Source organism: Dama dama, chromosome 20 (assembly GCF_033118175.1).
Source record: "Dama dama isolate Ldn47 chromosome 20, ASM3311817v1, whole genome shotgun sequence".
In the NCBI taxonomy this organism is placed as follows: Eukaryota; Metazoa; Chordata; class Mammalia; order Artiodactyla; family Cervidae; genus Dama; species Dama dama.
This window is the reverse complement of record NC_083700.1, coordinates 10766961-10793933: the sequence shown is the minus strand read 5'-3', so window position 1 is coordinate 10793933 and position 26973 is coordinate 10766961. Positions and strand designations below refer to the sequence as shown.

At 41.6% G+C, this 26973-nt stretch overlaps 1 protein-coding gene across 6 annotated transcripts in view; it reads right to left on the bottom strand.

Annotated features, from left to right (window-relative positions):
• The window catches only part of CD84 (CD84 molecule), a 51851-nt gene that overhangs the window by 15288 nt on the left and 9590 nt on the right, over positions 1-26973 (bottom strand). For 2 of the 6 annotated variants that reach the window (XM_061120383.1, XM_061120385.1), the window contains exons 2-6: positions 19543-19881; positions 3531-3782; positions 2996-3133; positions 2155-2187; positions 172-269 (exon numbers count right to left, since the gene is read on the bottom strand). In XM_061120383.1, coding sequence (XP_060976366.1) covers positions 172-269; positions 2155-2187; positions 2996-3133; positions 3531-3782; positions 19543-19881 — 860 coding nt within the window. Of the gene's footprint in view, positions 1-171; positions 270-2154; positions 2188-2756; positions 2865-2995; positions 3134-3530; positions 3783-19542; positions 19882-26973 lie in introns of those variants that run through there. The other 4 variants (XM_061120384.1, XM_061120386.1, XM_061120387.1 and 1 more) reach the window with 4 other exon arrangements.

Below are 26973 nucleotides of genomic sequence, written 5' to 3'. Positions count from 1 at the left end.
GGGGTGACACTTGGCCACTTTCTTGTCCCCATGGAAAGACTCAAAGGACCATTTCCCTGACATGGTATTTCTTGGTTGGATCCCGCACCCCCAGCCTCTTGGTTGTGGCTGCTGCCCATGATTCCCTGTCCTGGGAGTGGTGGTGGAGACCTGTGAGTAGCACCCCCTTACCTTGCGTGGGGGGATCTCATCATAGATCCTGGACTCTGCTGGCTGGGTGTTTCTTGAAACTGTGATGTATGTGTATATTGTTTTCTTTGAGGAAGCATCTGAGTCATAAACAAGCATAGAACCACAGTACATGAAAATGTGGATGAATTTTTCGAGATGATTTACTCTAATGTTCTCTTTTTTCAAATGAAGAAATGAAATCCCAAGAGGTTAAATGACTCCTGTCCTCTTGAGATGGATGTTTGAATCCTTGCTTGACTCTTTCTTAGGGATGCCTTGTGGTACAGGAGACAATTGGCTCAGGTCTCACCCAGAGCTCAGTGGGAATTATTTTCAGTCCACGTTAAGATAAAGAGATTCTCCCCCATCTCTGTGTGGGCACTGAAGTTAGCTTTTCCACCCAGGGTCTTTCTTAGTGTCTCCAGCATTTAGCATTGACTGCCTTATATGGCTAGAATCTTTTCAAGTGAGGGTCTTAGTTTTTCAACTAGATTGATTCTCTCTAGTTGCACACTGTGTCGGTTTCTTCTGGTACATATCTTTCTTTTACCACCTCAATGTTAGACATGTAGGAGGTACTCCACACACATTTGTTACTTGACTGATTGATTCAGAGTCAAACATTTGTTAAATTCTCTACCTGCCAAGCTCTGTGTGAGGAATTTAAGAATTCTTACTTTTAAGAATTCAGGGTTCACCTAGTGACTCAGATGATAAAGAATCTGCCTGCAATGTGGGAACTGTGTTGGGCTTAGTCGTTTCTGACTCTTTGTGACCCCATGAACTGTAGCCTGCCAGGCTCCTGTGTCCTTGGAATTCTCCAGGCAAGAATACCAGAGTGGGTTGCCATGCCCTTGTCCAAGGGATCTTCCCAACCCAGGGATCGAACCCAAGTCTCCCACATTGCAAGCAGATTCTTTACCATCTGAGCCACCAGGGAAGTCCAAGAATACTGGAATGGGTAGCTTATCCCTTCTCCAGGGTATTTTCCCAACCCCGGAATACAACTGGAATCTCCTGTATTTCAGGTGGATTCTTTACCAGCTGAGCTACAAGGGGAGACCAGGGTTCAGTCTCTGGTTTGGGAAGATCCCCTGGAGGAGGGAATGGTTACCCACTCCAGTATTCTAGCCTGAAGAATTCCATGGACAGAAGAACCTGCTGGCTGCAGGCCACAGGATCGAAAAAAGTCGGACACAACTGAGCGACTAACGTTTTAAGAATTCATGGACTAATAGAGGCATTTCTCTCATTGTACTGCTTTTCTTTGCTCCTAATGCAGAACATTTGAGGGTCAAGTTGAAAACAGATAGCCAGAATTCAGGGCCTTCACATTCCAAAGCACCAACATATCTGCAGACAACAGGTCTGGGCTGAGTGCTATTATTACAGGGATCTAGTGTTTCAGAGTTTAGTTCTGTCCCAGTCCCTGCCTCAGACTTGGTGAGTGAACCAGATTCAGTGCTCTCTCTTATTTCATTTGCAGATGAAAAAATAGGCCTTCTTCCCTGCAACAAGGCTGTGAGGGATTGAGGACAAATGCCTCTTTGAGGAGCCCTGAAGATCACCTATGGCCTGAGGAGGTTGTGTGACTTCTCCCCATCAAGAGACTATTTGAGTTACAGTTCACATTACAAACTCTCTTCCCCCAGAATGCCTCCTTCTGTGCCAAGCCCAGGTGTATCAACTGAAAGGATAGTATCTAACACTGAGTACTCACAATGTACCAGGCACTGGGCCAAGTATTTTATATGTGTAATTCATTAAATCTGTTTAGTAAGTATATGTTGCACATCCTGGTTTTATGTGTATTTTACAACTGGGAAAACCAAGACAGTGATAAAATAATTGGTAGCAGATAAATGGTCAAGCTGGGACCTTCACCCCAGACTGTCTGCAAAGTACAAGCTTAGGCTTCGTCACTCTGCTGTGAACTCATCTCTTGCAATTGTCATCCAGGGAAACTAGTGGTTGAGAACTTACCAGGGTTCTTACTGAATTTCTTCAAGAAGGAACCTGAGGAATCAGACCGAAAAGAGAGTCAGCAACATGGAATCAAAGGGAGAGCCTCTCTACATCCAGGGTTGCTATTATGATGGGTGGGAAAGGAAGATTTTGAGTGGACACAGAGGAACAGGAGGGTGAAGCCCCCTAGGGCCCAAGATCAGGTTTTCTGAGTTTAGAATGGTTACAATTACAGAATGATCCAGAGGGACCCAAAGGGATCTAGTGACAACTAGTGCTTGTCCCTCAATGACATTTCAAAAGTCACAGTTTTGGTGGACTTGGAAGTGACCTTGGAGACTTAGTCCAAATCTTATTTCACGTGTGAGAACACTGAGGCAGAGAGGTAAGTACATGTGCCCCATGGAGCACAGTTTGTTAATGGCAGTGCTAAACTTGAACCCAGGGGCTCTTTTTGACTTGAGGTGTCCAATTCTAATTTCCCCTACAGGAGACCTGGAGAAGGAAATGGCAACCCACGCCAGTATTCTTGCCTGGAGAATTTCATGGACAGAGGAGCAGGCTACAGTCCATGGGACTGCACAGAGTCAGACACGACTAAGTGATTAACAGTTACTTACTCACTTAAACTTGGACTCAAGTTCTGGACCTATGGCATCCTGCTGATCCCAGAAACATGTTTGGAAGACCATTCAGGGTAATGTAATACAGTAATCGAGGCCGTCTGTCTAGGAGATGGTAAGATGGGGCACTGAGGATTCTAGAAAGACTAATTCCCTGGAACAAAGGACATTTCCACCCCACCTTGGATAACTGACTTCAGTCCCAGGAAAAACAAAGGTACATTTCTACATTTTACCTTGTGAGAAAATCCTACCTTCTCTTCTCTTGTACAAAAGGAACAAAACCACTGGGGGCAGAATGATTATAAGCAGAGAAAGCACAGCCAGCCCACTCATCAATCCAGTGCGGCGAGTATGGGGGCTCATTGTGATGTCTGAAAACAGAAGATGCAATGAGACTTAACTCTCAGGAGATGGGCTAGAGAGGTTAGGCAAGCTTGTCCACATTCAAGAGCACTATCCATACTAGGTGCCCTCCAGGGGAGTGCCAAATCTACAAGGAAAACTGTACTTCCCGCTATTAAACGTCAAGATCAGAAACTGAATCAGGCAGCTGAGTGGGAACTGCCTCAGAATACCCTGAAATGCCTGGCATCTCCCAAAAGGCTTTGGACTCTTTTCTGGGGCTTACTGGGAGGAGAAGCACCTTGGGTCCAGCCATGGCATAACGAAGGCACCTTCCTCTGGAGAACTGGGGCCAGATTCAGGCCTTGCAGCAGGTCAGAGTGAATTTTGAGACTCCAGGAGCGATGGACAGAGATGCTTGGTTACCTGCACAGAGCTGCTGGGCAGAGATGGAGTCAGAATTGTTGCTGACGGGGTTCCATGCCGTACACGTGTAAGTCTCCTCTTGGTTGTCAGGGGTCCAGAAGATTTGAAGGACATTGCCCTCTTCCCCTCGTGGACTCCAACTGTATGTCACATTCTTTTCTTCTTTATCCACAGAGCACTTCAGTGTGACGTTACAGGTGCTGTTCACAGATGTCATGAAACTCTGAGTAATTTTTGGCTTCCCAAGACGACCTGTGAGGAGATAACACATGAGCCAGTGATAAGCTGGAGATGACCTATATCAGCCTGAGGGAGTCAACTATTAAATTTTCAGACATTTTCATGAGGTTTGTTAAAAACTTACAGTGAAATACATTTTATTAATAACAAAGCTAATAAATCCTCAAAACTCATCACTTTCTAATTTTTTTGGACAATTTACTTTTTTATTTGTTTTTTTGGCAGTGACATAAGGGATCTTAGTTTCCCAGCCAGGGATCAAACCCATGCCCCCTGTGGTAAAAGTGTGGAATCTTAACCATTAGACCAATAGGGAAGTCCCAATTTACTCTTATCTATGCTCTAGGAGTTATTTATATCTATCATATTTATCCATTGTATTGATGTAAAAAGTCTTCCCAACTCTGCATGACTTAAAATCAGCCATAGTGGGAGTATTTACATCAAAGGAATTGGCAAATGCTACAAACTAGGGCTTGATTTATTGCTTTCCTGATTGTCACTCCAGACTTAAGAAAGCAATGGAGGAAAGGGTTCTAAAGCAGATTAAACAAACAAACAAACAAAAAAAATTGAAGACTTTACATTGTGAATAGCACACAAAAGTTCAGAAATATTCCTCCAGAATTTGAGAACCATTATCCAGTTCAGCAAAGAAGTTGCTCATATCATTGAGGAACAAATGAAGTTCCAATACATATGTCTTTGCTGAATCACCTTTTTCTTATTAGTAAACTTAAAATATCAACCAATATTTATGTTGATTGTGTTTATCCATTTTCACATTGGTTCATTCATCAGTTGCAACCATATGTTGGCTAGGTATATAAATGCTCAGCGAAAACCAGTAAAAGCATTCTGTGAGAACAATTGGCTATACGGAATTTACAATAAAGATTATTGTACATTATCACTTGTACAATTGTGTGCCACCTCTCCTTTATGTCAATACAGCTTATAGTGTGTGTATACAGACACACACATCATTAAGAACTAGTTGAAAATTTATCAGCACCCCGCTGTATAAAACAATCTTTAAACATTTTTGTTCAGCTCTGTTTTCTGGTGAATATGTGTTTTCTTTTTTCATTTATTTTGTTTTAAAGTGCCCATGATGAAAAGTTCAAACTTCTTTAAAAGTTCATTTCAAAAAATGTTTTTACTAAAGCAATTAAAAGGTAAATGATAAAAGTTTTAGGTGTAAAGGATTAAAAAAAACCCAATTATATATAAGTTGATGCAATAACTAGATCTGGAACTGGAAGAAGTACAGGAAAGCTCCTTTGCCAGGAGATAAGAAAAGGACCATATTCAGAGTTTATAAGTTTAGTTCCTTCTTGGCTAATCTGCTGTGATGTGGTTTGCCCCTCCACTACTGCCATGTGAGGGAGGGAATAGAGGAAGGAGCTGGCACATAACTTTCTAATTAACGTGGAGTCTGTAAAAGCAATACATTTGGCAGTGTAGAGATAGAAACCATTTGTTTGTATCTGTGAGGATGTACAAAATGGGAAGAAAGAGCTGTAAAGGCTTTGATTCCAACCTAATCAGAAACTCTGGTTCTAAGTCTCTTGTGCATGCTTGCACTCTTTGTGACCCTGTGGACTGTAGCCCAGCAGGTTTCTCTGTCCATGGGACTCTCCAGGCAAGAACACTGGAGTGGGCTGCCATGCTGTCTTCCAGGAAGAGTCTCTTAGAGGGGAACATTCCAGATCAGAATTAGTGATGACTTGGCAAAAAAGCTTCTAAATAAGTTTGGAGTAAAGACCTTGTTACTACCTTGTAACAGTGGTAGATACAGATATGCATAGTGAAAAAAGAACCAAACTGTGTGTTTCCTCAGAAACTTGATTAACAACAGTGTTTTAAGTCTTGGCTTGTTCACTTGTTTTTAGAAAGAATTTGTGTGTGTGTGTGTGTGTGTGTGAATGTTAAGGTGGTGGATAGTGGTGAAAATAGGATTCCATCTCATTTTTCTCAACAGGCAAAGAGATGTTACTGTTAGGTAGTTAGAATAGGAAAAAGAAGTCCAAAATGGTGGTGGCTAAAAGACAAAGAAAGGAAAAAGCCCACAAAAATGGAACAAAAGAAAATCTGAGGACCAGACTGAGAACCTCAGGTGAAAAAAACAGCCTTCTGGGCTAGCCCAATTTACATAGGGCATGCTCAGGGGGAGGAGACGAAACATATAAAAAGAGGAGCCAAAATTGAGCTTCTCTCCTTTTGGGTCAGCCTGTCCTCACACCTCGAGGGTGTACTATCTTTTGTTTGCCAAATAAAACTGAGCCGAAACCGAGCTGTAACACTTGTCCACCATTTCAAATCTTTGCTGCAGTGAGACAGAATCGAGGAAATTACACACTCCCCTGACGCCATATCTGGTGCCATAACTTGGATGTAGCCTGGCTGAAACAACCTCAGCTCAGCCCCAGTGAGGCAGAGATCAAGCACAGCAGAAGCCCAGCTTGGCAAAAGCTCCTGTGGTGGAAGCTGAATGTCAAGGAAACCCAGCCCAATGGAAGTAACAAGAAGCCTAGCATGCTGAAAACTGGGACAGCGAAAACAAACTCAGCAGAAAGTTCACATGGCTCAGTCCCAGGTTCCAGAAGACCTCCAGTTAAGGTAAGAGGTCCTCGCCCCAGTGGCTGGAAGGACATATGACTAACAAATCTTAATTCCTTTACAATCTCTAGTTTCTTGTTTCCTTGAACCCCATGTGAACAGGTGAGCAGTAGTGGGTGCAGTTGAGGGACTCTGGCATGGGCTACTTCCCAGTGTGTCCTGAAGGCTCCACTATCTCTATGCCTTAGTAGCTGTTGCCCAAGTGGGTGAGGGTTATTCTGTCCTTAATCTTCTTTGTGTCAAGGATCAGGCCAATGAAAACTATGGGTACAAGTCAGGCATTTAGCAGTTTTTCTGACAGGCTATGAAGGGGGTTCCTCGGCACACTTTTCCCACTGCTTTTCTCCCATTCTTCAGCTTCTGTCTCCATCTGTGACACTGTTTACAAAATATTGGGCAGATCATCATCTTTCCATCTCAAAAAGTTGTGTTTGAAACTGTTTACCTAAGATTGGGACTCAAACCCACATGGCAGGACCTAATGAAGCTCAGGTTCTTGATGTCTCATTGCAAAAAAAAAAAAAAAAAAAAAAAATCAGTGAGAGACACAGTGATAGGTAAGAGGTAGATTTGCTTGGGTTCAGAGAGAAGCACAGGCCACAGAATGTGCGCCATCACAGAGGGTAAATGTGTTGGCCATGAAATGTGTGGTTAGTTTTTGTAAGCTGGGTGATGTCATATGCTAATGGGTGGGAGGATCATTCCAACAATTGGGGAATCACCCACTCCTTGGTCTTTTGATAGTGCCTTGGAACTGTCATGGCGCCTCTGGGTGTGTCATTTAGCTTGCAGATTGAGGATCAAGGTCTAGTTGAATTTGATTTGTCTGCCATCTTGGACCCATTTGATTTTAATCAATTTATGTTATGCCTATGCCCTTGGGCTATGTCATTTTTCAAAAGTTGTGCCCTGGCCCCTTCCCTCCTGTTTCATGCTCTTTTCCTGAGCTCCTTACAGGCCCACAATGTTGCCTCTACAATCTTCTGGAGGGACAACCAGAAAATAGCTGGCCCTTGGGAGAGAAGTACTATATAATATCCAATTCGTCTAGATATTCAGACCTTCATCTTCCATGTTTCCTACAACATGTGTATCAACAGCGCCTCTCAGTGAAACTGCTAGGGTGGTGACAGGTCCACAGTGTCTGCTAGAGGTCCATCATGTTGGTGGCATCCCTTCAAGAGCAATTGGGCTTCCAGGGACAATGTTTGCCACTTTGGGAGTGAACCCTGCAAGCCATTTGGGTCCAAACCCTTACCACCCTTCTCCTAAAGTTACAAACATAACCCCGGATCAAACCTCCACTCCACTTTTGTGGTCTGTTGCCTCTTATCAATTTGTTCTTAAGTCACTTACTAACTCCTGCAACCAGGACCCTGCCCCCTTGTAGGCAATATTGCTCCACCCAGCTTATTATTGAAATACTCTTAATGCCCCTAACAGGACCAGATAACCCTCTCCTTTGCCATTACTTCTGTTATTACCTAAAGTGGGCCTATGACAATGAAATGTTTACCATTGGAGACACCCTAAACTACTCTTATGGAAGACTAGGGGAAGAAATAAGTGACTTACATTCCCTTAGAGCAATGAGAGGATAAGGCTTAAGGCTGTTTCACCAGGTTCCCAGTCTCAGGGCACAGGCTTGGGATGCTTTACATCATATTATCTATTCCCATCCATGGTGGAAAAACCAGCAATGAGTTAACATTACAGCCCTTTAATCCTACCCAGCACTAGTCACGCTGGAGATCTTGGGGATGCCCAACTCCAACCTGGGGTCCCAGGAGGTTGACCTGCTTTGACCTGCCTAGGGATCTGGTCTTCGGGAGGTTGTCATGCCTCAACCTGCCTGGGGATTTGATCTCTAGGAGATTGTCAAGCCTCAAACTTCCTAGGGTTTGAGCACCTTGACCCTTGGCTCTCAGGTTGCAACAGTACTGGGTAGGCTAATCTTCAGAAAGACACACCTCTAAGGAAGTCTACCCATAAAAATAGAAGAAGGTCTATTAGTTTCTTCTCCTTTTTTCTTTTCCTCCCTGTCATCACTGTCTTTCAGATGGGAAATAACCACTCAACTTCCTGACAGGTGCCCTTGAGATACATCCTTGATAACTGAAAGTTGTTTGATTCTCTAAGAAAAAGTTGCTTAAAATTCGTTTGTGCCACTGCGTGGCCACAGTATCCTCTGGGGAATAAGAACACTGGCCTGAGGATGGGAGTTTAAACTACAATACTATCCTGCAGTTAGACTTATTCTACCAAAGACAAGGGAAATAGACAGAGATCCCCTATGTCCAAATTTTCTTCCATCTAAGAGATATGAAGGAACTCTGTCTTAAGTATGGGATTGTTGTATGCCCTAAAACTGAGAGGCAAATGGTGTTAGGCATCAGACAATCAAGAGGAGGAAGCCTCCCATGAAGGCTCACTTCCCATGGCTCCCGATTGCCTGGTGCTCTTTCCTTTTATCCAAATGTGCCCCCATATCCGGGAGCACTGCCTCCACAAAAGCCAGCTCAAGTATGTCCCTTAGTTGAAACTGGAGGAGAATTTGGACCATCCCTTAGTTGAAACTGGAGGAGAATTTGGACCAACCTGGGTCCATAAGTTCTTCTCCCACTTAGAACTAAGACAAAACAAGACCTGGAAAGCTATCCAGATGGCCCAGGCAAATATATAGATACATTCCAACACATTACCTTGGCCTTTGACTTGACGTGGAAGGACATCATGGTCGTATTGAGTCAAGTTTTATCTGACCCTGAGTATGCTAGGGTCATAAAGGAAGCCTGAGGGTATGCTACAGGTCTTCAACAAGTCAAGCAATAAATATCCAGTGGGAGAAACTGTAGTCCCCTCCTCAGATCCTAACTGAAATTATAATGGCCCTGAGCACATCTGGGAAAGGGATCACTTTCTGATCTGTGTAAAGGCAAGACTAAAAGCAGCCCAGCAAAAAGTAATCAACTATGCCTGGGTCTCAGCAATAACTCAGGATTCCAATGAGAACCCCACTGCCTTTCTGGAAAGGCAAAAAGAGGCCCTCCAAAAGTTTACCAATCTGGACTTAGACTCTTACAAGAAACAGGTGATTTTAAAGGACAAATTCTTGTCCCAATGTGCATCAGATATTAGGATAAAGTTACTACTGCTACAGCAGCAGGACCCTTCTGCTTCTTTAGATGGGATGGTCCAGACAGCCACCAGTACCTTTTATAACAGAGAACAGGAGAGGGATGTCAAGGCTGAGGAAAGGGAGAAAAGAAAATAGACAAGGCATACCCAGATGCTGGCCATCCTCCAGGGAAGCATTATGGCAAACCCTTAGTCCTTGAAGGACAAGGCACAAGGTAAAGGCCTAATCTGTAGACAGGTGGGACATTGGGCCAAAGAGTGTCCAAACCATGACAAGTCTCCTAAATGGCTTGCTACAAATGCCATCTATTGGGATACTGAGTGGCACTCTGCCCTCGGGACCCAAGAGCCTCAAGGTCAAGTGCCAAGCCTTCCCTCATGATGGTTCAATAGGACTGAAGTGGCCCACTCCAGCCAGCCCGCCTGTCACAGAAAATCATCACAGTGCTGGAGCCAAGGGTGCAACTGGATGTGGCAGGTAGGTCTGAGAATTTCTTGGTTGACACAAGGGCTAACTACTCTGTCCTGACCTCCTATTCCGGAGGCTTCTCCTCCCAAACCTGTACCATTTTGGGTGCTACAGGAAAAAAAATTACAAAAAGATTCACTTGAGCACTTCTTTGTTGCTGAGATGGGCAAATATTTTCCCACCAGTTTCTGGTGGTCCCTGAGTGTCCTACTCCCTTATTGGGAAGAGATAAACTCACTAAACAGGGCCACCCCTGTGACGGGAAGCTTTTCTACAGCTTCTGGTTACTGCTGAGGAACCCAGTATACCCTCTCCAATAGGGAGGACCAAAAACTATGGGAGGACAAAATTAACCCCCAGATTTGGGACCAGAGGACTCTTGTGCAAGCCCACCAAACTGAACTGGTCCTCATTGTCCTCTAAGATCCCACTTGGCTTCCAAACTGGAAACAATACCCCCTCAGAAGAGAAGCTTGGGAAGGACTACAGTCTCTAATAAAATTCCTTGCCTGTGGGCCATTGGTCCTCACCAATTCACCATGTAACACCCCAATCCTCCCTGTAAAGAAAAAGGATGGGAACTGATGAATGGTTCAAGATCTGTGGATCATAAATGAAGCTGTAGTCCCCCTCCATCCCACAGTACCCAATCCCTATGTTATCTTGGAAGAAATCCCACCCAGTGCCAAGTGGTTTACAGTCCTGGATCTTAAGGATGCATTATTTTGCATACCACTGGTTAAAGAATCCCAATATCTTTTTGCCTTCAAGTGGGAGGCTCCAGGAGAAAAACACCAACAGATGACTTGGACAGTATTACCTCAGGGGTTCAGAGATAGCCCTCAACTATTTGGGCAGGCTCTGAGCCGGGGATCTCCTAGATCTGATTCTGGGACCTTTGGGAAAATATTACAATATGTAGATGACTACTATCTGCTCTCCAGATGAGAAAAATGCCCAACAACATGCAATTCAGATTCTAAACTTTTGGCAGAGAGGGGATATAAAGTCTCCTGTGCTAAGGCACAGATGGTCGAGACAAAGGTCACCTACCTGCGAGTTCAGATTACACATGAGTCCAGGAGGCTGTCCTCTGATCAAGTACAAGGAATCCTCCAGTTGCCCTCCCCCACGACTCAAAAACAATTTGAGCTTTCCTGGGGCTAACCGGGTATTGTAGAATCTGGATACCTAATTATGGTCTAATTTCCCAGTCCTTATATGAAAGCTTGAAGGGACAGGATGATTTAATTCCATTGATGTGGGGAAATCCTCAAAAGGAGGCAGAGGATGCACTAAAACAAGCCTTAACTCAAGAACACCCTTGAGATTGCCAGACCGAGAAAAAGCATTCCATCTATATGTCAATGAAAACGAAGGACTAGCCTTGGGAGTGTTAACTCAAAGGTTGGGACCTGAGCCCCAGCCTGTAGCTTACTTATCCAAGAGGCTTGACCCAACTGCCCAAGGCTGGCCTCCCTGCCTTCGAAATCTTGCTGCTATTGCAGTCCTGAAAGAAGATTTTTTAAAACTCTCTTTTGGGGGCAAACTAACTACTTTTACCAGCCACTTAGTGAAACAACCCCTGAATGGGAGAGGCCATTTATGGATGTCTGATCAAAGGATCCTCAGATATTAAGTAGTGCTGATGGAAAATCCAGGCCTGACTATATCCCCTTGTGAGGTTCTTAATCAAGCTACCCTCCTGCCTACCCCCAAGGGCTCTCTCCCCTTTCACTCTTGCCTGGAAATTTTGGATTACTGGACAAAACCCTGAGAGGGATTGTCAGAAGATCTTCTAACCAATCCTGAGGAAATCTGGTACACTGATGGAAGCAGCTTTGTCTTGGATGAAAAAAGAAGAGCCGGATATGCAGTAGTTTCCAATTTTGAGACCATAGAGGCTAAACCTTTTCCAACAGGTACTTCAGCCCAATTGGCTGAGCTCATAGCCCTGACTCAAGATTTAGAGCTGGAAAAGGAAAAAGAATAGTCATTTACACTGACTCCAAGTATGCCTTTCTGGTGGTGCTACATGCGCGTGCTGCTATTTGGAAAGAAAGGGGCCACTTGACCACCCGAGGGTCCCCAATCAAATATGGTGATCAAATTCTTAGACTCTTGGAGGCAGTCCATCTGCCCACTGAGGTTTCAGTCCCCCACTGTAAAGGACACCAGAAAGGGAACACGGAAGTGGCACGAGGGAACCAAGCAGCTGATCAGGCAGCTAAGAGAGCAGTGTTACAGAACCATGACCTAATAGGGGTGGCCATCTTAGTTCCACAGACTAATTTCTAGATTAGATTGCCAGAAACTCCTTCATATACTGAAGGTGAGACTCTTAAAGCTAAGAGCGAGGGCTTTCAAGAAGATCATATGGGGTGGTCCCAAAAGGAGGGACTCCTTTTTCTGCCTGGGAACCTCCAATGGAAGTTGGTTAACTCCTTAATACCACCACTCATTTAGGGGAGAAGGCCCTCCAAAGATTACTAGAAGGGCCCTTCAGAGGAACAGGCCTCCAAACAACTGTAAAGGCCTCCTCTTGTCCTATTTGCCAATTAAACAACCCCTAAGGAGCTCGAAGACTCCAGCTGGCCCAGCCTGTCCAACGGTGTGGGACCTACCCAGGAGAGGACTGGCAGATGGACTTCACCCAGATGCCAGTTTTTCAAGGGTATAAATACCCTACTAGCCATGATAGATATATTCACAGGATGGATTAAAGGTTTTCCCACCCAGACTGAGAAGGCCAAGGAGATGGTTAAAAAACTGCTCCATGAAATCGTTCTGAGATTTGGCCTGCCCAAGCCATCACAAAGTAACAATGGGACATCATTTACTTCTAAGGTCACCCAAGGGGTCTCTAAAGCATTGGGCATTACTTATTATCTCCATTGTGCCTGGAGGCCTCAGTCTTCAGGAAAAGTAGAAAGAGTCAACAAATTCTTAAAACCACTGATAACAAAGATAACAACCCAGGAGTTCTCCCTGGGTGGAAGGAGGCTTTACCAATAGCTCTCCTCTGCACCTCTCTTGCCCCTATGGAACAGGTTGGTCTTAGTCCTTATGAGATGCTATATGTGAGAACTTTTGTTTATGTCAATGACCTCTTCCTAGATCCAGAGGCTCAGACCCTCCATGGCCATTGGGCAATTCCAACAAGATATATGCTTGTGGGGTGTCAACCAGGACCCAAAAGATTCTAAAGAGCCACCACTATAAACTTCAGGGACTCAAGTCCTAATTAACATCTGGAATGATGGGTCCCCAAAGGCTCAACTCCAGCCCATATGGAAGGGCCCCTACCCTGTAATACTTTCTACCCCCACAGCAGTCAAGGTACCAGGACACAACTCCTGGATTCACTACTCATGAGTCAAGCCATGAAAGAAAACAGAAGAGGACACTCAATACACCTGTGAGCTCCTGGGAGATCTCAGATACCTATTCAGAACTACAAATGAGTGCCATTCTAATGAACACCCCAAAATTAAGTTTCTGGGGATAAGATTTCTCAGGACACCTCTTAAGAGCCAACACAGCTTGGCAGGGGTTATACTCCAAAATAGACAGGAGATAGATCTCCTGACCCCTGAACAAGGAGGCACTTGAGCCATCTTGAATGAAATGTGTTGTTTCTGGGTAAATACCACCAGTCAAGTTAAAGAAAGTCTCACAGTCTTCAAGAAAAACATTCCAGATCCTACAGGGCCTTGAATGAGATGGAGAGTTCTCGGGGTGGCTACAATCTCTCTTTGGGGATCCTTCTGGCGAGGGAGGATTTGGAATTGGCTAATGCCCCTACTAATCCCTGTTATCACCACATTGATGCTGCTTATGATTGCTCTGTGTATTAATTGTCTAACCCATTTTATCTCTGCCCAGGTCAACAAGCTACAACATGCAGTACCAGTTCAACAAGGATATATAAAACTACACCCAATCATGGGAAATATCACTCACCCTTAGATGGACACTGCTATAAGTACTCTGAGGATTGCGATAAGCAAGAGGAGGAGGCTCAATGCCCCTTGCTGTCCCAGCTCAGCAGGAAGTAGCCAGAGAGACCTCAACACCCCTATTCACGAAGAATTGGGCCTCCCACCTCTTGAGGGGGGGAATGTTAGGTAGTTAGAATAGGGAAAAGGAGTCCAAAATGGTGGTGGCTAAAAGACAAAGAAATGGAAAAGCCCACAAAAATGGAACAAAAGAAAATCTGAGGGCTGGAGTGAGAACCTCAGATGAAACAAACAACATTCCTGGCTAGCCTACACAGAGCAGGCTCAGGGGGAGGAGAAAAAACATTTAAAAAGAAGAGCCAAGATTGAACCTCTCTCCTTTTGGGTTAGCCCACCTTCACACCTTGAGGGTGTACTATCCTTTGACTGCCAAATAAAACTGAGCTGTAACTGAGCTGTAACACTGGTCTGCCATTTCTTTCTTTTTTTTTTTTTCATATAAAAATTATCAAATTTTATTTTGAAATGATTAAAAATTTACAGAAAAGTTGGAACTATATTTAAAAAAAAGTAAACCAAAACTTTTTCTCCCTGAATGATTTAATTGTAAGTTTTTGATCTAATGCCCCATTACCTGAATACTTTAGAGTCTGTTCCCTACAAAGACATTCCATGCATAGCCACGATGTGATGATCAAAATCAGAAAAGTAAATAAAATATATTACTTCTATCTAATCATTTTATTATTCAAGTTTTGTCAATTGCCCCAATAATGACTTTTATAGCAAAAGAATCCAGTTCAGAATCACAGGTTGCATTTAGTTCTCTGGTCTTTCTAGCCTGCTTCCATGTTGAACATGGTCTGCCATTTCAAACCTTTGCTGCAGTGAGACAGAACTGAGGAAATTACACACTCCCCCAACAGATCCTACACAAATCTGATGGGCAGTGAAGATCAGAGTTATGGCTGACAGGCCTTCATCTTTCCAAGTCAAAGAGTGGGGAGGCCATTGGAGACCAGCTTCAGAACCCAGGCTCCACTGTTCTCTAACTTTGAAATTGTGGAGAAGGTATCCAGTGGTACTGAGCTTCAGCTCCCTCAATTATAACATTGGGACAACAAATTTCTCTAGCTAGGGTGATTGAGAGGATTAAATGAGTTATTACGCAGATAGACCACTCTACTATCCATCAATTTGTCTATCTACCATCACTCTATTTATGCTTATATGTACTTTAATTTTCTATTGAAGAGGCAAAATAACCTGGCAATAGTGACTGCCCCTGAGAAGGGAGAGTTGTATTTCACTGTATTATCTTTTGTGCATATGTTGCCTAAATATGTATAATCTTTATGTATTTTTAAAAATTAGTAGAATGTCAGACAAGTAGTGTCCAGGAAATGTCAGTTTTTCTCTCTTTGTCTTCTAAGCTCACTACTCCAAAAGCACAGATTTTGTTGTATGGGAATTCTCTAAGATTTTACGGCAGTCTGCCTTAACTACAGATGGTAAAACATCTAGACTGAGTGGGTAAAACTAAACATATAAAGGAATGAAAACAAATCATAAAATTGAATGCCCACTTTATTTTCACAAGCAAAGGTCTTGAATGAGTCAGATATTTTCTGAAGTGTCCAACTTGGGTATGGTTCTTTCAATTATGCTATATTAATTGAGCACTTACAATTGCCAGACATTGTATTAGGACCCAGAACTACTATGCTTAACTCATTCTTTCATTCAATAGGTACTTCTGCAGCACCTACTGTATGCCCAGCAAGATGGGAGCTGGGGATATAGTGATACACATCATACATAAGTCTCTGCCTTTATGTAGCTTGAATTTTAGTGGACTAACTATATACCTGAATTGTATTAGCCACATTTCTGTGTTTTCCTACTGTGGGACAGATGGAGATGGTAAAACCCTTGAGACATGGTTCAAATATTCTCTATGCTAGAAATTAGTGCTGAAAAAATGTTACTCACTTATGTCATTTAAGGTTTTCTAATGATGAAAATAAACAGGTGATGTAATAATATATTTTATTTAACTCAATATATCCAACATGGAACCAATATAGAAATAATTAATGAGATATTTTATGGGTTTCTTTTTTGATGATAAGACTTCAAAATTGAGAGGGTAACAGGCAGGAAGGTTAGGGGTCCCCAAGCGGAGGAAATAGACTGCAAGTGTCAGATGCTTTTTTTTCACTCTTTTCAGCGGCAGGAAGAAACAAACTGTTTTTTTTTCCTCCTCTGTACAAAATTAAAAGGAGGTTTCTTTTAAAATGCTGTGTTGCCATGACGACATCTGGTTCCCCCGAACTTTTCTCAAACCTTGAGCTAGTCAATGCGTTTTTCTTATGGAGATGTTCTCTTAACCTATGTTAATGAAACTATGTATTTGCTTGGAAATCTGCCTTTCCTCAAGATTCATGTCAATTGTTTTATTATGGCCCAGGATAACTCACCTTGTGCCAATGCTATCTTAAAATGCATGTTGTGGGTGAAGTGCCTGGTGCAACTTTCTCAGTTTTGAGGCATTTCCTTTCTCTAATTAGCAGCTTGCTAATAGCGACTTCATTTTCACATTTCACTTTCTCGCATTGGAGAAGGAAATGGCAACCCACTCCAGTTTCTTGCCTGGAGAATCCCAGGGACGGGGCAGCCTGGTGGGCTGCCGTCTATGGGGTCGCACAGAGTTGGACATGGCTGAAGCAACTTAGCAGCAGCAGCAATAGGTATAAAACTCCTTGCTAAAATCCAGCAAGGGGGCACTCTTTCCGTCTGCTTCTGATATCCATGTCAGAAGCTTTCTCTATATCTTTTATACTTTAATAAAGCTGTATTGCACAAAAAGCTCTGAGTGATCAAGCCTCATCACTGGCCCTGAATCAAATTTTTCTCCTTCAGAGGCTAAGAATCCCAGTGTCGTTCACGGCTTATAGCAGCAACCTTTCAAAATCTAGTGTGTATTTTTACATTTATAGCACATCTCGATTTGTAGTCATCATGTTTCAAATACTTAAGAGCTACATGTAGCTACTGACTGCCATACGGGACAGGGCAGTTCTAGATGAACACTTCTAACTGCAGCACACATAGGAATAGTCCAGAGAGAATGTTAAAATGCAGATTCCTGGGCTTCACCACCAAAGGCAAGGATTGGGGCCTGAGAGTTTGCATTTCCAATAAGATGCTGCCACATACAGACCATATCTTGAATAACACTGCATAACACATCACACACCTGCCAGTGACTTCAATTTTAGCGATAATAACCGTACTAATATTTTACCTCTTAAAAGCATTTTGCATTAGCTACTGGTGAAATTAAGATTAAAAACCAAAATGAAATATTACTACACACTTATCAGAATGGCCAAAATAAAATATACTGACAACATTAAATGCTAGAGACACCAAATCATTCATAGATTTTTGATGGGAATGCAAAATGATTTGGCAATACTTTTAACACTAAAAATGACTCAAAAGTTTTGGAGAGCATTATCAAGCCATGAAAAGGTATGAAGAGAACTTAATTGTATTTTATAATGTGGAAGAACCCAACCTGAAAGGGTTACATACTATGTGATTCCAACTAGATATTCTGAAAAAGGCAAAACCATGGAGACAGTTTCCTCTTTGAAAAAACCCTGATGCAGGGAAAGATTGAAGCAAAAGGGGAAGAGGGTGGCAGAGGATGAGCTGGTTAGATAGCATCACCAACTCAATAGACAAGAATCTGAGAAAACTCTGGGAGACAGTGAAGGACAGAGGAGCCTGGCATGCTGCAGTCCATGGCAGTGGCAAAAAGTCAGATATGACTTAGTGATGAAACAACAACAATGGAGACAGTAAAAAGATCAGTGGTTGCCAGGGGTGGTGTGGAGGGGTGAATAAACAGAACATGGAGGGTTTTCAAGGCAATGAAACTATTCTGAATGATACTATAACAGTGGATAAATATCATTATACTTTTACCATTACCCATAGAATGTACAACAGTAAGAGCAAACCCTAATGTAAACTATGAACTTTGGTTGTTAATGATGTACCAATATACATTATTAATTGTAATGAATGTAGCACTCTAATGGGAGATATAGATAATGTAGGAGTCTAGGTATGTTGTTGGCGGCAGGATGCATATGGGAACTCCTGTACTTTTACTTAATTTTTTTCATGAACTTTGAACTGCTCTAAAAAATAGAATCTACTTAAAAGGGGAAAACAAAGTTCTGAAGAGTGTTGATGATTGCACAACAATGTGAACGTATGTAATGCCACTGAGCGTTACACTTAAAAATAATTAACATGTTAAATGTTATGTATATTTAATCACAATAAAAAGTGAAAAAAAGAAAAATGGATTTACCATATGATTTAATTCTTGGGCATTTATCTTAAAGAAACAGAAAGTCATTTAATGTAGGAACTTGTACACAAATATTCATAGCAACTTATTTATAATTGCCCCCAAACTAGAATAGCTTCTCAGGTGATGCCAATGCAGGAGACATAAGAGATGCAGATTTGATCCCTGGGTTGGGAAGCTTTCTGGAGAAGAAAATAGCAACCCATTCCTGTATTCTTGCCTGAAGAATCCCACAGACAGAGAAGTCTGGTGGGCTACAGCCCATGGGGTTGCAAACAGTTGCACACTACTGAAGTGATTTAGCACCAAACTAGAAACAACTAAAATATCCCTCAGTAGGTGAATGGTTAAACAAAGTAGCATATCTATACCATGAAATACTATATAGCAATAAATATATAACCTATTGATAGTTGCAATAATTAGGATGACTCAAAGAAATTATGATGAATGAAAAAAGCCAATCTCAAAAGCATGCATGCTGCATGATTCTATCCATGTAACGTTTGTGAAGTAGCATAATCCTAGATATGAAGAATGGATTAATGTCTTCCAGGAGTTTAGGAGGAGAAAGAGGGTGGTAATGAGTGACTGTAAAGGATGAAGGAATCTTGTGACATTGGTTCACTTGTTTGTTGATTAGGTAGTGGTTACATGAAGCTATTAATGCAAATAAGTTGTACAGAACTTCACACATACACATAAATGAGTGCCTCTACAACTGCTGAAATCTAAATAAGCTGTATAGGTTGAACCAAGGCCAATTTCCTGGCTTTGACACTGTACTCTAGTTATGTAAGCTGTTACCATTGGGAAAAGATGGGTGAAATGTACACAGACACTCCCTATACATTTCTTTACACCTTTCTATGCCTCTATAATTCTTTCAAAATAAAAAGAGTTTTTTAAAAGTACTTTGCATACTCTATCTTACTTGAGCCTCGCAATAACTATGGGAAGTAAATAGTATGATTATTTGCATTTTATAGAAAAGAAAAACAAGGTACACAGGAAGGGTACATTGCTAAGTGCAAGCAAAGCCATATCCTCCCCATAAGCATCAATACGTTTATGTAATTACTTGTAAGTATGAAAAGATTTAGGGAACTCTACTGTCAGAAATAAAGGTGTTTTTACATAGCAAATTGCAAAGTTAAAATAAAAAAACAAGCCTTCTCTCTTTCCACAACTTACGATAGACTTGAAGGTTGTAGGACCTGGTGGTGGTCGTTTTAGAGGTCTCTACATTTATGTCAGCTTTGTAGATCCCTGAGTCTTCAATCCTCAGATTTCTGAGCTCCAGGTTATAGTTCTGACCCAAGACACTTATTCGTTCACGGTAATTTTGGTGGGTTATGGTAACTGTGGGTTCTGCTCCGAAGTTTCCTGGTATTACGAAAGCAACAGATGTTTTGGAATGCCAAGAAATGCTGGCAACTTTCTGTGATGGTTGGATATTTAAGGGAAAAGTAGCTGACTCCCCCAGAATCCCATTCACTATGATGTCTGTGTCGCTTCCAGAGGCTTCCAGACCTGAGAACATAAATAGAAAACCATAAACATTTGAAAAAACCATAACCATTTGACTGTTGCTCCTTTCAGAATTCTCTATTCTCTCCAGGCTTGAATCTCCCTGAGGAGCAGCTGATCCAGCTTCTTGATGACATCTTTTTTCCTCTTTTTTTGGATTTTACTTTAAACATATTTAACATGCTATGATGGCTAAATTTTCTAAAAGATTCTCATTCAAAACCTAATTTTCCCAATGAATTTTTAAGCAATCCATTTCATTAAAACATATTTATCTAGACACCTTGATTCTAAGAGTTAGATAGAATTTGAGAGATTAAGGCCATAAATCTCCATATTTAAACCTCTGAGGTCTGAGATATTAAATATTTTCTTTCCCAAGGTCATATTGCCAAGTGGTAAAAGAGTTGGGAATGAGAGCTTATGATGGCTGCCATGGTCTTTGCAAAAAAAGAGTTACATTTATGCCTCTATTCCTAGAAGATATAGGCAGAGAGTGCTTTAGAGGTTCTGGAGTAAATATTCCCCAAGTTAGTGATTTTGAGGGCTCTTTTTGCTCACTGTTATAACCCTAGTCTGTAGATGAGTACCTGACACATAGAAAGTGCTTAGCAAATATTTGTGGGATGATTTAATAAATTAAATTCAGTTATGTGTTGTCTAGGCTCTTTTGGAGCAACTTCTGAAGTAAGCAAAGTTCGTTTATTCATTCATACTTTTGTGAATGAATGGACATATTTATTCAAGGACATCTTTGTTCTAGATCTCATAGTGAGTATTTATTAATTTGAAAATAATACAAATACTTGTTGAGCCTCTACTCTTTAAAGCATGATGTAAGGAGACTGGGATACAATGGTGAGTAAAAATAGACATAGTTCCTGTTCCCTGGAACTTAAACGAAGAGAACAAGTTTGATAAGGTAACTACAAATAAGATAAGTGTTATGGCACTTTGAGAGAGAATAGGAAAGGGACTTGATTCACTCTAGGAATCCAGGAATAATTTTGGGATTGTAGTATTCACTATAAAACCGAAGGATGAAAATCTAACATAGAAAAAAAAACAAAAAAGTTTATTTTGTTCTCTTCTCCTCCATTACCTTATGAAGATAAACTGATTTAATACATAGCTTGTAAAATGAATGGCAATATAATTATAAGGTGTTATTTTCTCCCTTTTCTTCTATTCTTTCATTACTCTGTTATTCTCACTGAGCTTTATGGTGTGAGAGGGTGTTTTGAGCCAACATGTATGATATTCAAAACCTTTAATAACCAATAGGCACAAGCAATGATCGATCAAGAAGAGCTTCAGTCATAAACACTAACAGGGCCATTCTGATGAGTACTGACTACATATAAGCCCCAAAGAGCAGAACAAAACTTTTCACGTAAGTGGGGTCAGCATGACTCTAAAGTTTATTCAGGGCTTGGCATAAAGAGGATAAGAATAAAGGTCACTGAGAATACAAGTCATTGTGATGTGTCAGAAAAGCAAAGCGACTTCTTAAACCGATGGTGCTGTCTCACTATGACCACCCTTGCACTCTAGCCCAGTACTTTCTGGACAAGCCAGGGACTGCTTACTTTCAGGGACTTCTTTCCTTTCAGAACATCCAAGATATTCCCTTAGAAGGAATATCCCAGGCAAGGACTGGTGACTTAGTTGGGGTGGGCTAAGTACAGATGGAAATGTAACAAGGTCCTAGGGGGAAGAAGGAGACTAAGGACCCTTATCTACAAACATTGATTAGGTGCTAGGGCTTCCCAGGTGGCTCAGTGGTAAAGAATCTGCCTGGATTGGGAAGATGCCCTGGAGAAAGAAATGGCAAGCCACTCCAGTATTCTTGCCTGGGAAATCTCATGGACAGAGGAGCCTAGTTATAACCCTGTTATAACTAGGTGGGCCACAGTCCACCGGATCGCGAAAGAATGGGACATGACTAAACAAGTGCCACTCAGGGACGAATAGGACATGGTGGCAGCTCTGAGTAACTCAGAGCCCAGAGAATAAGATGCATGTGCATACGTGTGAACAGTAATACAATATGATGAGTACTAAACAGTAAAAGCAATAGGAACCCAAGTACTGGGGGAACAGAAAGAGAGTAAGCTTGTCATTGGTGGCAGGAGTCAGAGTTTATCAAAATCCATTCCTGGAAGATTAACTCTCCCCAGATAATCTCTGCCACTGTGTTGATGAGATCTGGTAGTGTCCCAGCCTGAATCCTTGAATGTCCCCTACTGGACATGTGACCTGGGCAGGGTACAGAGCCTTGAGCTCAGAAAGACCTGAACTTGATTTAATGCTGTTGTGTTGTCATGAACTTCTTAATATTACTTGTAAAAGGACCCTATATTTTCATATTCTACTGGGTTCCACAAAGTGTACAGCTGGCCCTGGTGCCAGATCTCACAAGTTTTTTTTCTTTTTTTTTGATATCAAGTCCTTGTGCCTAATTTCCATTTCACTCTTTAGATTCAGGTTCAGTGTAAGAAGATGGAAAAGGTGGGGGTTCCACAGACTCATAATTCTGGTGTGTTTTCTCATCAAACCCCAGGAAATGGTGGGCAGTTTGCTAAGGCTGAGATCTTAGTAGGAGGGCAGTTGTGGAGTCACAGGATGGTTGGCGGGTGGTGTTGCTCTTTGAAGTATATCTTGTCTCCTCTCACGAGTCACTCAGGAAGTGGTGCTGGGGTATCAAAGGGTAAGGCAATGAGGGCGGCAGATAGCTAAGCTAGAGGAAGTCCTTTTACTATTTTGTTCTGTGGTGCTGTTGGTGAGACTCCTGGGCTTTCTGAGAAAAAGTGTAGGGCTTGCACAAGCATAATATGACCTTGAACACCCAATGGAGGTCTGAGGCAGCCACAAAACAGCAGCACATGAAGGAAAGAAGGGAGGATGAAGTCACAGGTGCTATGAGTAGCCATAGCTGCTACTTCTACATGTGAGCTGGTCAACCTTAACAAAGTCACAAGGCTTGTCTCAGTCTCAGTTTCTTCATCCACAGAATGGAAATAGTAACTGTAAAATTTGCCTACCTAATCAGTGATCAGAAAAATCATATATAAGTGGAAATTCTTTTTTGACCATCAAGGCAAAACAAATGCTAGTTATTTCTGATTCTCATTCTCATCCTCATCTTAACAATGAGGATATGTCCTTTAGGACTTCCCTAGTCCACCTCTGTGATGACCTTGGTAACACCAAGACCATACTGAAGAGTGTATGAAGAATCATTATTAAGGGCTAATTCAGGTAAAGCACGGAGGGACAGTTTTCAGTACCATTGCACTCGGTGGCCTTTATTCTTCTCTTAAAGACTTTGGTGTTTTAAGAATCTCCATATCAACCAATGCTAATGTTTATTTTTCTAGGTGCTGAGGGGACTGAAGCACTATATTAATGTTGGAGGCAACCTTAAGAAAACCTAATTTCAGAGAGAATTTGTGGCACAAAAATGTCTTAAGGACTTACTACGAAAAGCCCTATGCAAGTTTATGACCAAGACAAGTTCTCTGTCTTTTTAAAAATTTCATATATGGTTCAGGAAATAAGACACACACACACACACACACACTCATAACTCACCTTTGCAATATGAACTGGTAAATGATAAATTCAAATGAATGGTAGAGACAGTAATTACAATGAGAATTTGTAGAAGGATAGATCACTTTGATCTGCAGTGGTTAGAGAAAACTTCTTGGAGGAAATAGAAGTTGAAGAGGACCTTGAAGAGTGAAAAGAATGTTACTGGATAGAAAGGGGAAGGATTAGTGTCTCAGGTCTTCAGGTTCTGAATAAAGGTTTAGAAAGAGAAGAATGTGTGATGTAGGTTGAATAAGTATAGATTTGCTTAACAAAGTAGAGAGCAATCAGGCTAGAAATATAAATGAGATTTAGATTTAGGACAGACCTGAGTTTGAAGTCTACACCACAGGCAGGGGAAGCTATTAAAGTTTTTGAGAACAAAGACTAATAATGCTTTAGGGTTAGAGTCACATGGTAATAATGTGTAGGGGGAATAAGAGGAAAGAAAAGCTGGGCTTGAAAGACCATTTCAGAGGCTGCTATAGCCATCTGGGCCTGAATCGAGGGGAGATAATGGGAATGGAAAGGAAGGGATGAATTTGAGAGATAGCACAAAGAAAGGCAAGGAATGAAGAGGCACGTCATAAAATTCAACAGTATGTTGGGTGTCTACTTCATGAGAGTGGAAAACTAATAGCTACTGGAATTTGATGAAGTTCATGCTTGAAAGAAGTCAAAAGGAGAAGACAAGTTTAGAGTCAGAAACACCGAATGTGAGATGATGGTGCACCACTAAACAAGAAATTAGAAGAATGGAAGATAAGAAAAGTTAATGTATTCAAAGCATTCTTTGGGGGCTGTGGCAGAATCTGCTGGCTGTTTTCTGCTTCATTCTTAGTAACAGGATCCCTAATTTTTAGCAAGGTGTATGGTCACCCAGAATAAAGATTATATCGCCCAGCCTTCTGCAATCTCAGTTTGGTCATGTGATGAAGTTCAGGTCCATGGGACGAAAGTGCAAGTACTGTATTGACTTTTATGTCATTAAGAAGAGGGCACTTGGGGGTTCAGGATAGGGAACACATGTACACCCGTGGCGGATTCATGTCAATGTATGGCAAAACCAATACAACATTATAAAGTAATTAGCCTCCAATTAAAATAAGTTAAAAAAAGAAAAGAAGAGGGCGCTTGCTTTCTTCATCTCTTCCTTGCTTCTTATAGGCTGGAATGCCATGACAGTGGATCTTGGACATTTTGGATCAAGAAGAGGAAGCCAAGTACTGAGAGTCATGAGCAGGAAGACTCAAAAAGTGTGGATCCCTGATGACCTTGTGAACTATTCTACCAACTTAACTGCCAACTCCAGCCATTTTACACTAACAAGAAATAAATTTCTTTCTTCTTTAAGGAATTCTTATTTTTGAGTCTCTGTCACTTGCCATCAAACTGAAATCCAAGTGGTTTAGGGATCATCTATGGAGAGGAAGTGCTTGAAGGAAAGGCTCACTCAGGAAGAGTAGGCTGAAGTCCAAGGCTGAACCTTGTGATAAGTGCTTACAGTTACAGAAGAGGCACTATCAAAAGAAACTGAATAGATAAAGTGATACAGTGGCAAGAGAGGCACCAATAGCAGACAGAATCATGAAACCTAGGAGGAGAAAGAATCTCAAGAAGGTAACTGTCACTGACGTCTAGTGATCCAGAGTCTTCAAGTGAGTTAAAGACTGAACATGACCCCTAGATTTGTCCATTAGGAGGTTATTTATGGCCTTTGAGAATGTAGTTCAAGTTAGGATGATTCAAATGGAAGCCAGAATGTAGAGGATTGAGGATAGAAAAAGTGGTAAAGAAGTGGAGAAGCTTCATAGTGAAAGAAAGGTTATAAAATAGAACAAATAGCTAGCTAGAGGGCCAAACAAAACTAATTTATTTGATTTTGTTTTAAAATAGAAGGTATTGAGGGGCGAAGTGTGGTAAGGAGAAAAAGAAGATAGAGACTTCCCTGATCATGCCTACTCTAGAATAGATGTCCCTACACATGGAGTTTTTTGTTTCTATCTCATAATACTTGCCACACTGAGTGGTAGTCATGAACCCACCTGTCTGTTTCTGGACACTGAGTCACTTTAATTCAGGAATCTTGTCTTAAAATCCCAAGCACCAAGCACAGTGAAGTATACACAGGCCACTAAAGCTTGTGTGGAACAAAAAATGGAAGGGAAATGGTGTGCAGAGAAAGATATATGTTTTCAGTCAAATGAGGGTCATGCCTTCACCTGAAGTGGAAGGAAAAAAGGAAAGGATGAGTGAAAGGATACTGATATTTTGAGGTCTTGTTGGGAGTAAGGACAGAAGAAAATTTGCTTGGCAAGATGGAAGAAGCACATGGTTTGAGTCAGATGGGCCTGTGTTCAATTCCTGACAGTTACGGAGGCCCTTATCTTACTTAGCATCTGCTGCTGCTGCTAAGTCGCTTCAGTTGTGTCCGACTCTGAGCGACCCCATAGAGGGCAGCCCACCAGGCTCCACTGTCCCTGGGATTCTCCAGGCAAGAACACTGGAGTGGGTTGCCATTAAGGTGTACCTCATGAAATTGTTGGGAGGACACATAGATGTTGCTTAATATGTAGTGGACATTTTGGAGTAGAGAAGATAAAATGGTAGCTAGTAATGCTTCATGACCTTCATATCTTCAGTAATGTAGGAAGCAAGAGGAGGCAGGAGTGGGACTACTTAAGAAGTATAAAGTTAGGGGCACAGATCTTGAATCTAGGTATATTTGAACCTAGATATGTTATTTGGGGAAAACAATTGAAATTCTCTGATTCTTAGGTTCCTTACCTTTAAAATATAGGTAATTATTAAATGCAATTATGGAGAAAGAATACAGCACAAATTCCTGACACATAAAAATGGTAGTTGCTATTATCATTTTGATGAATGTAAAATTTTTGAGGAAATGTTACTCTAGGGAACACCCCCAGGGAGTTAACAGGTTGACTGAGGGGATGAAGGGACTGGTGAGCCAGCTTGGGGCCCAATGAAAAAGAGATGACCCACATTTATAATATCTCCTAATGAGTGTGAAGAAAGCAAAGAACTAAAGAGCTTTTTGATGAAAGTGAAAGAGGAGAGTGAAAAATTTGGCTTAAAACTCAACATTCAAAAAACTAAGATCATTGCCTCTGGTCCCATCACTTCATGGCAAATAGATGGGGAAACAATGGAAACAGTGAGATACTATATTTTCTTGGGCTCCCAAATCACTGCAGATGGTGACTGCAGCCATAAAATTAAAAGATGCTTGCTCCTTGGAAGAAAAGCTATGACCAACCTAGACAGCATATTAAAAAACAGAGACATTACTTTGCCAACTAAGGTCAGTATAAGTCAAAACTATGTACGTGATGTGAGAGCTGGACTATAAAGAAAGCTGAGCGCCAAAGAATTGATGTTTTTGAACTGTGGTGCTGGAGAAGACTCTTGAGAGTCCCTTGGACTGCAAGGGAATCCAACTAGTCAGTCCTAAAGGAAATCAATCCTGAATATTCATTG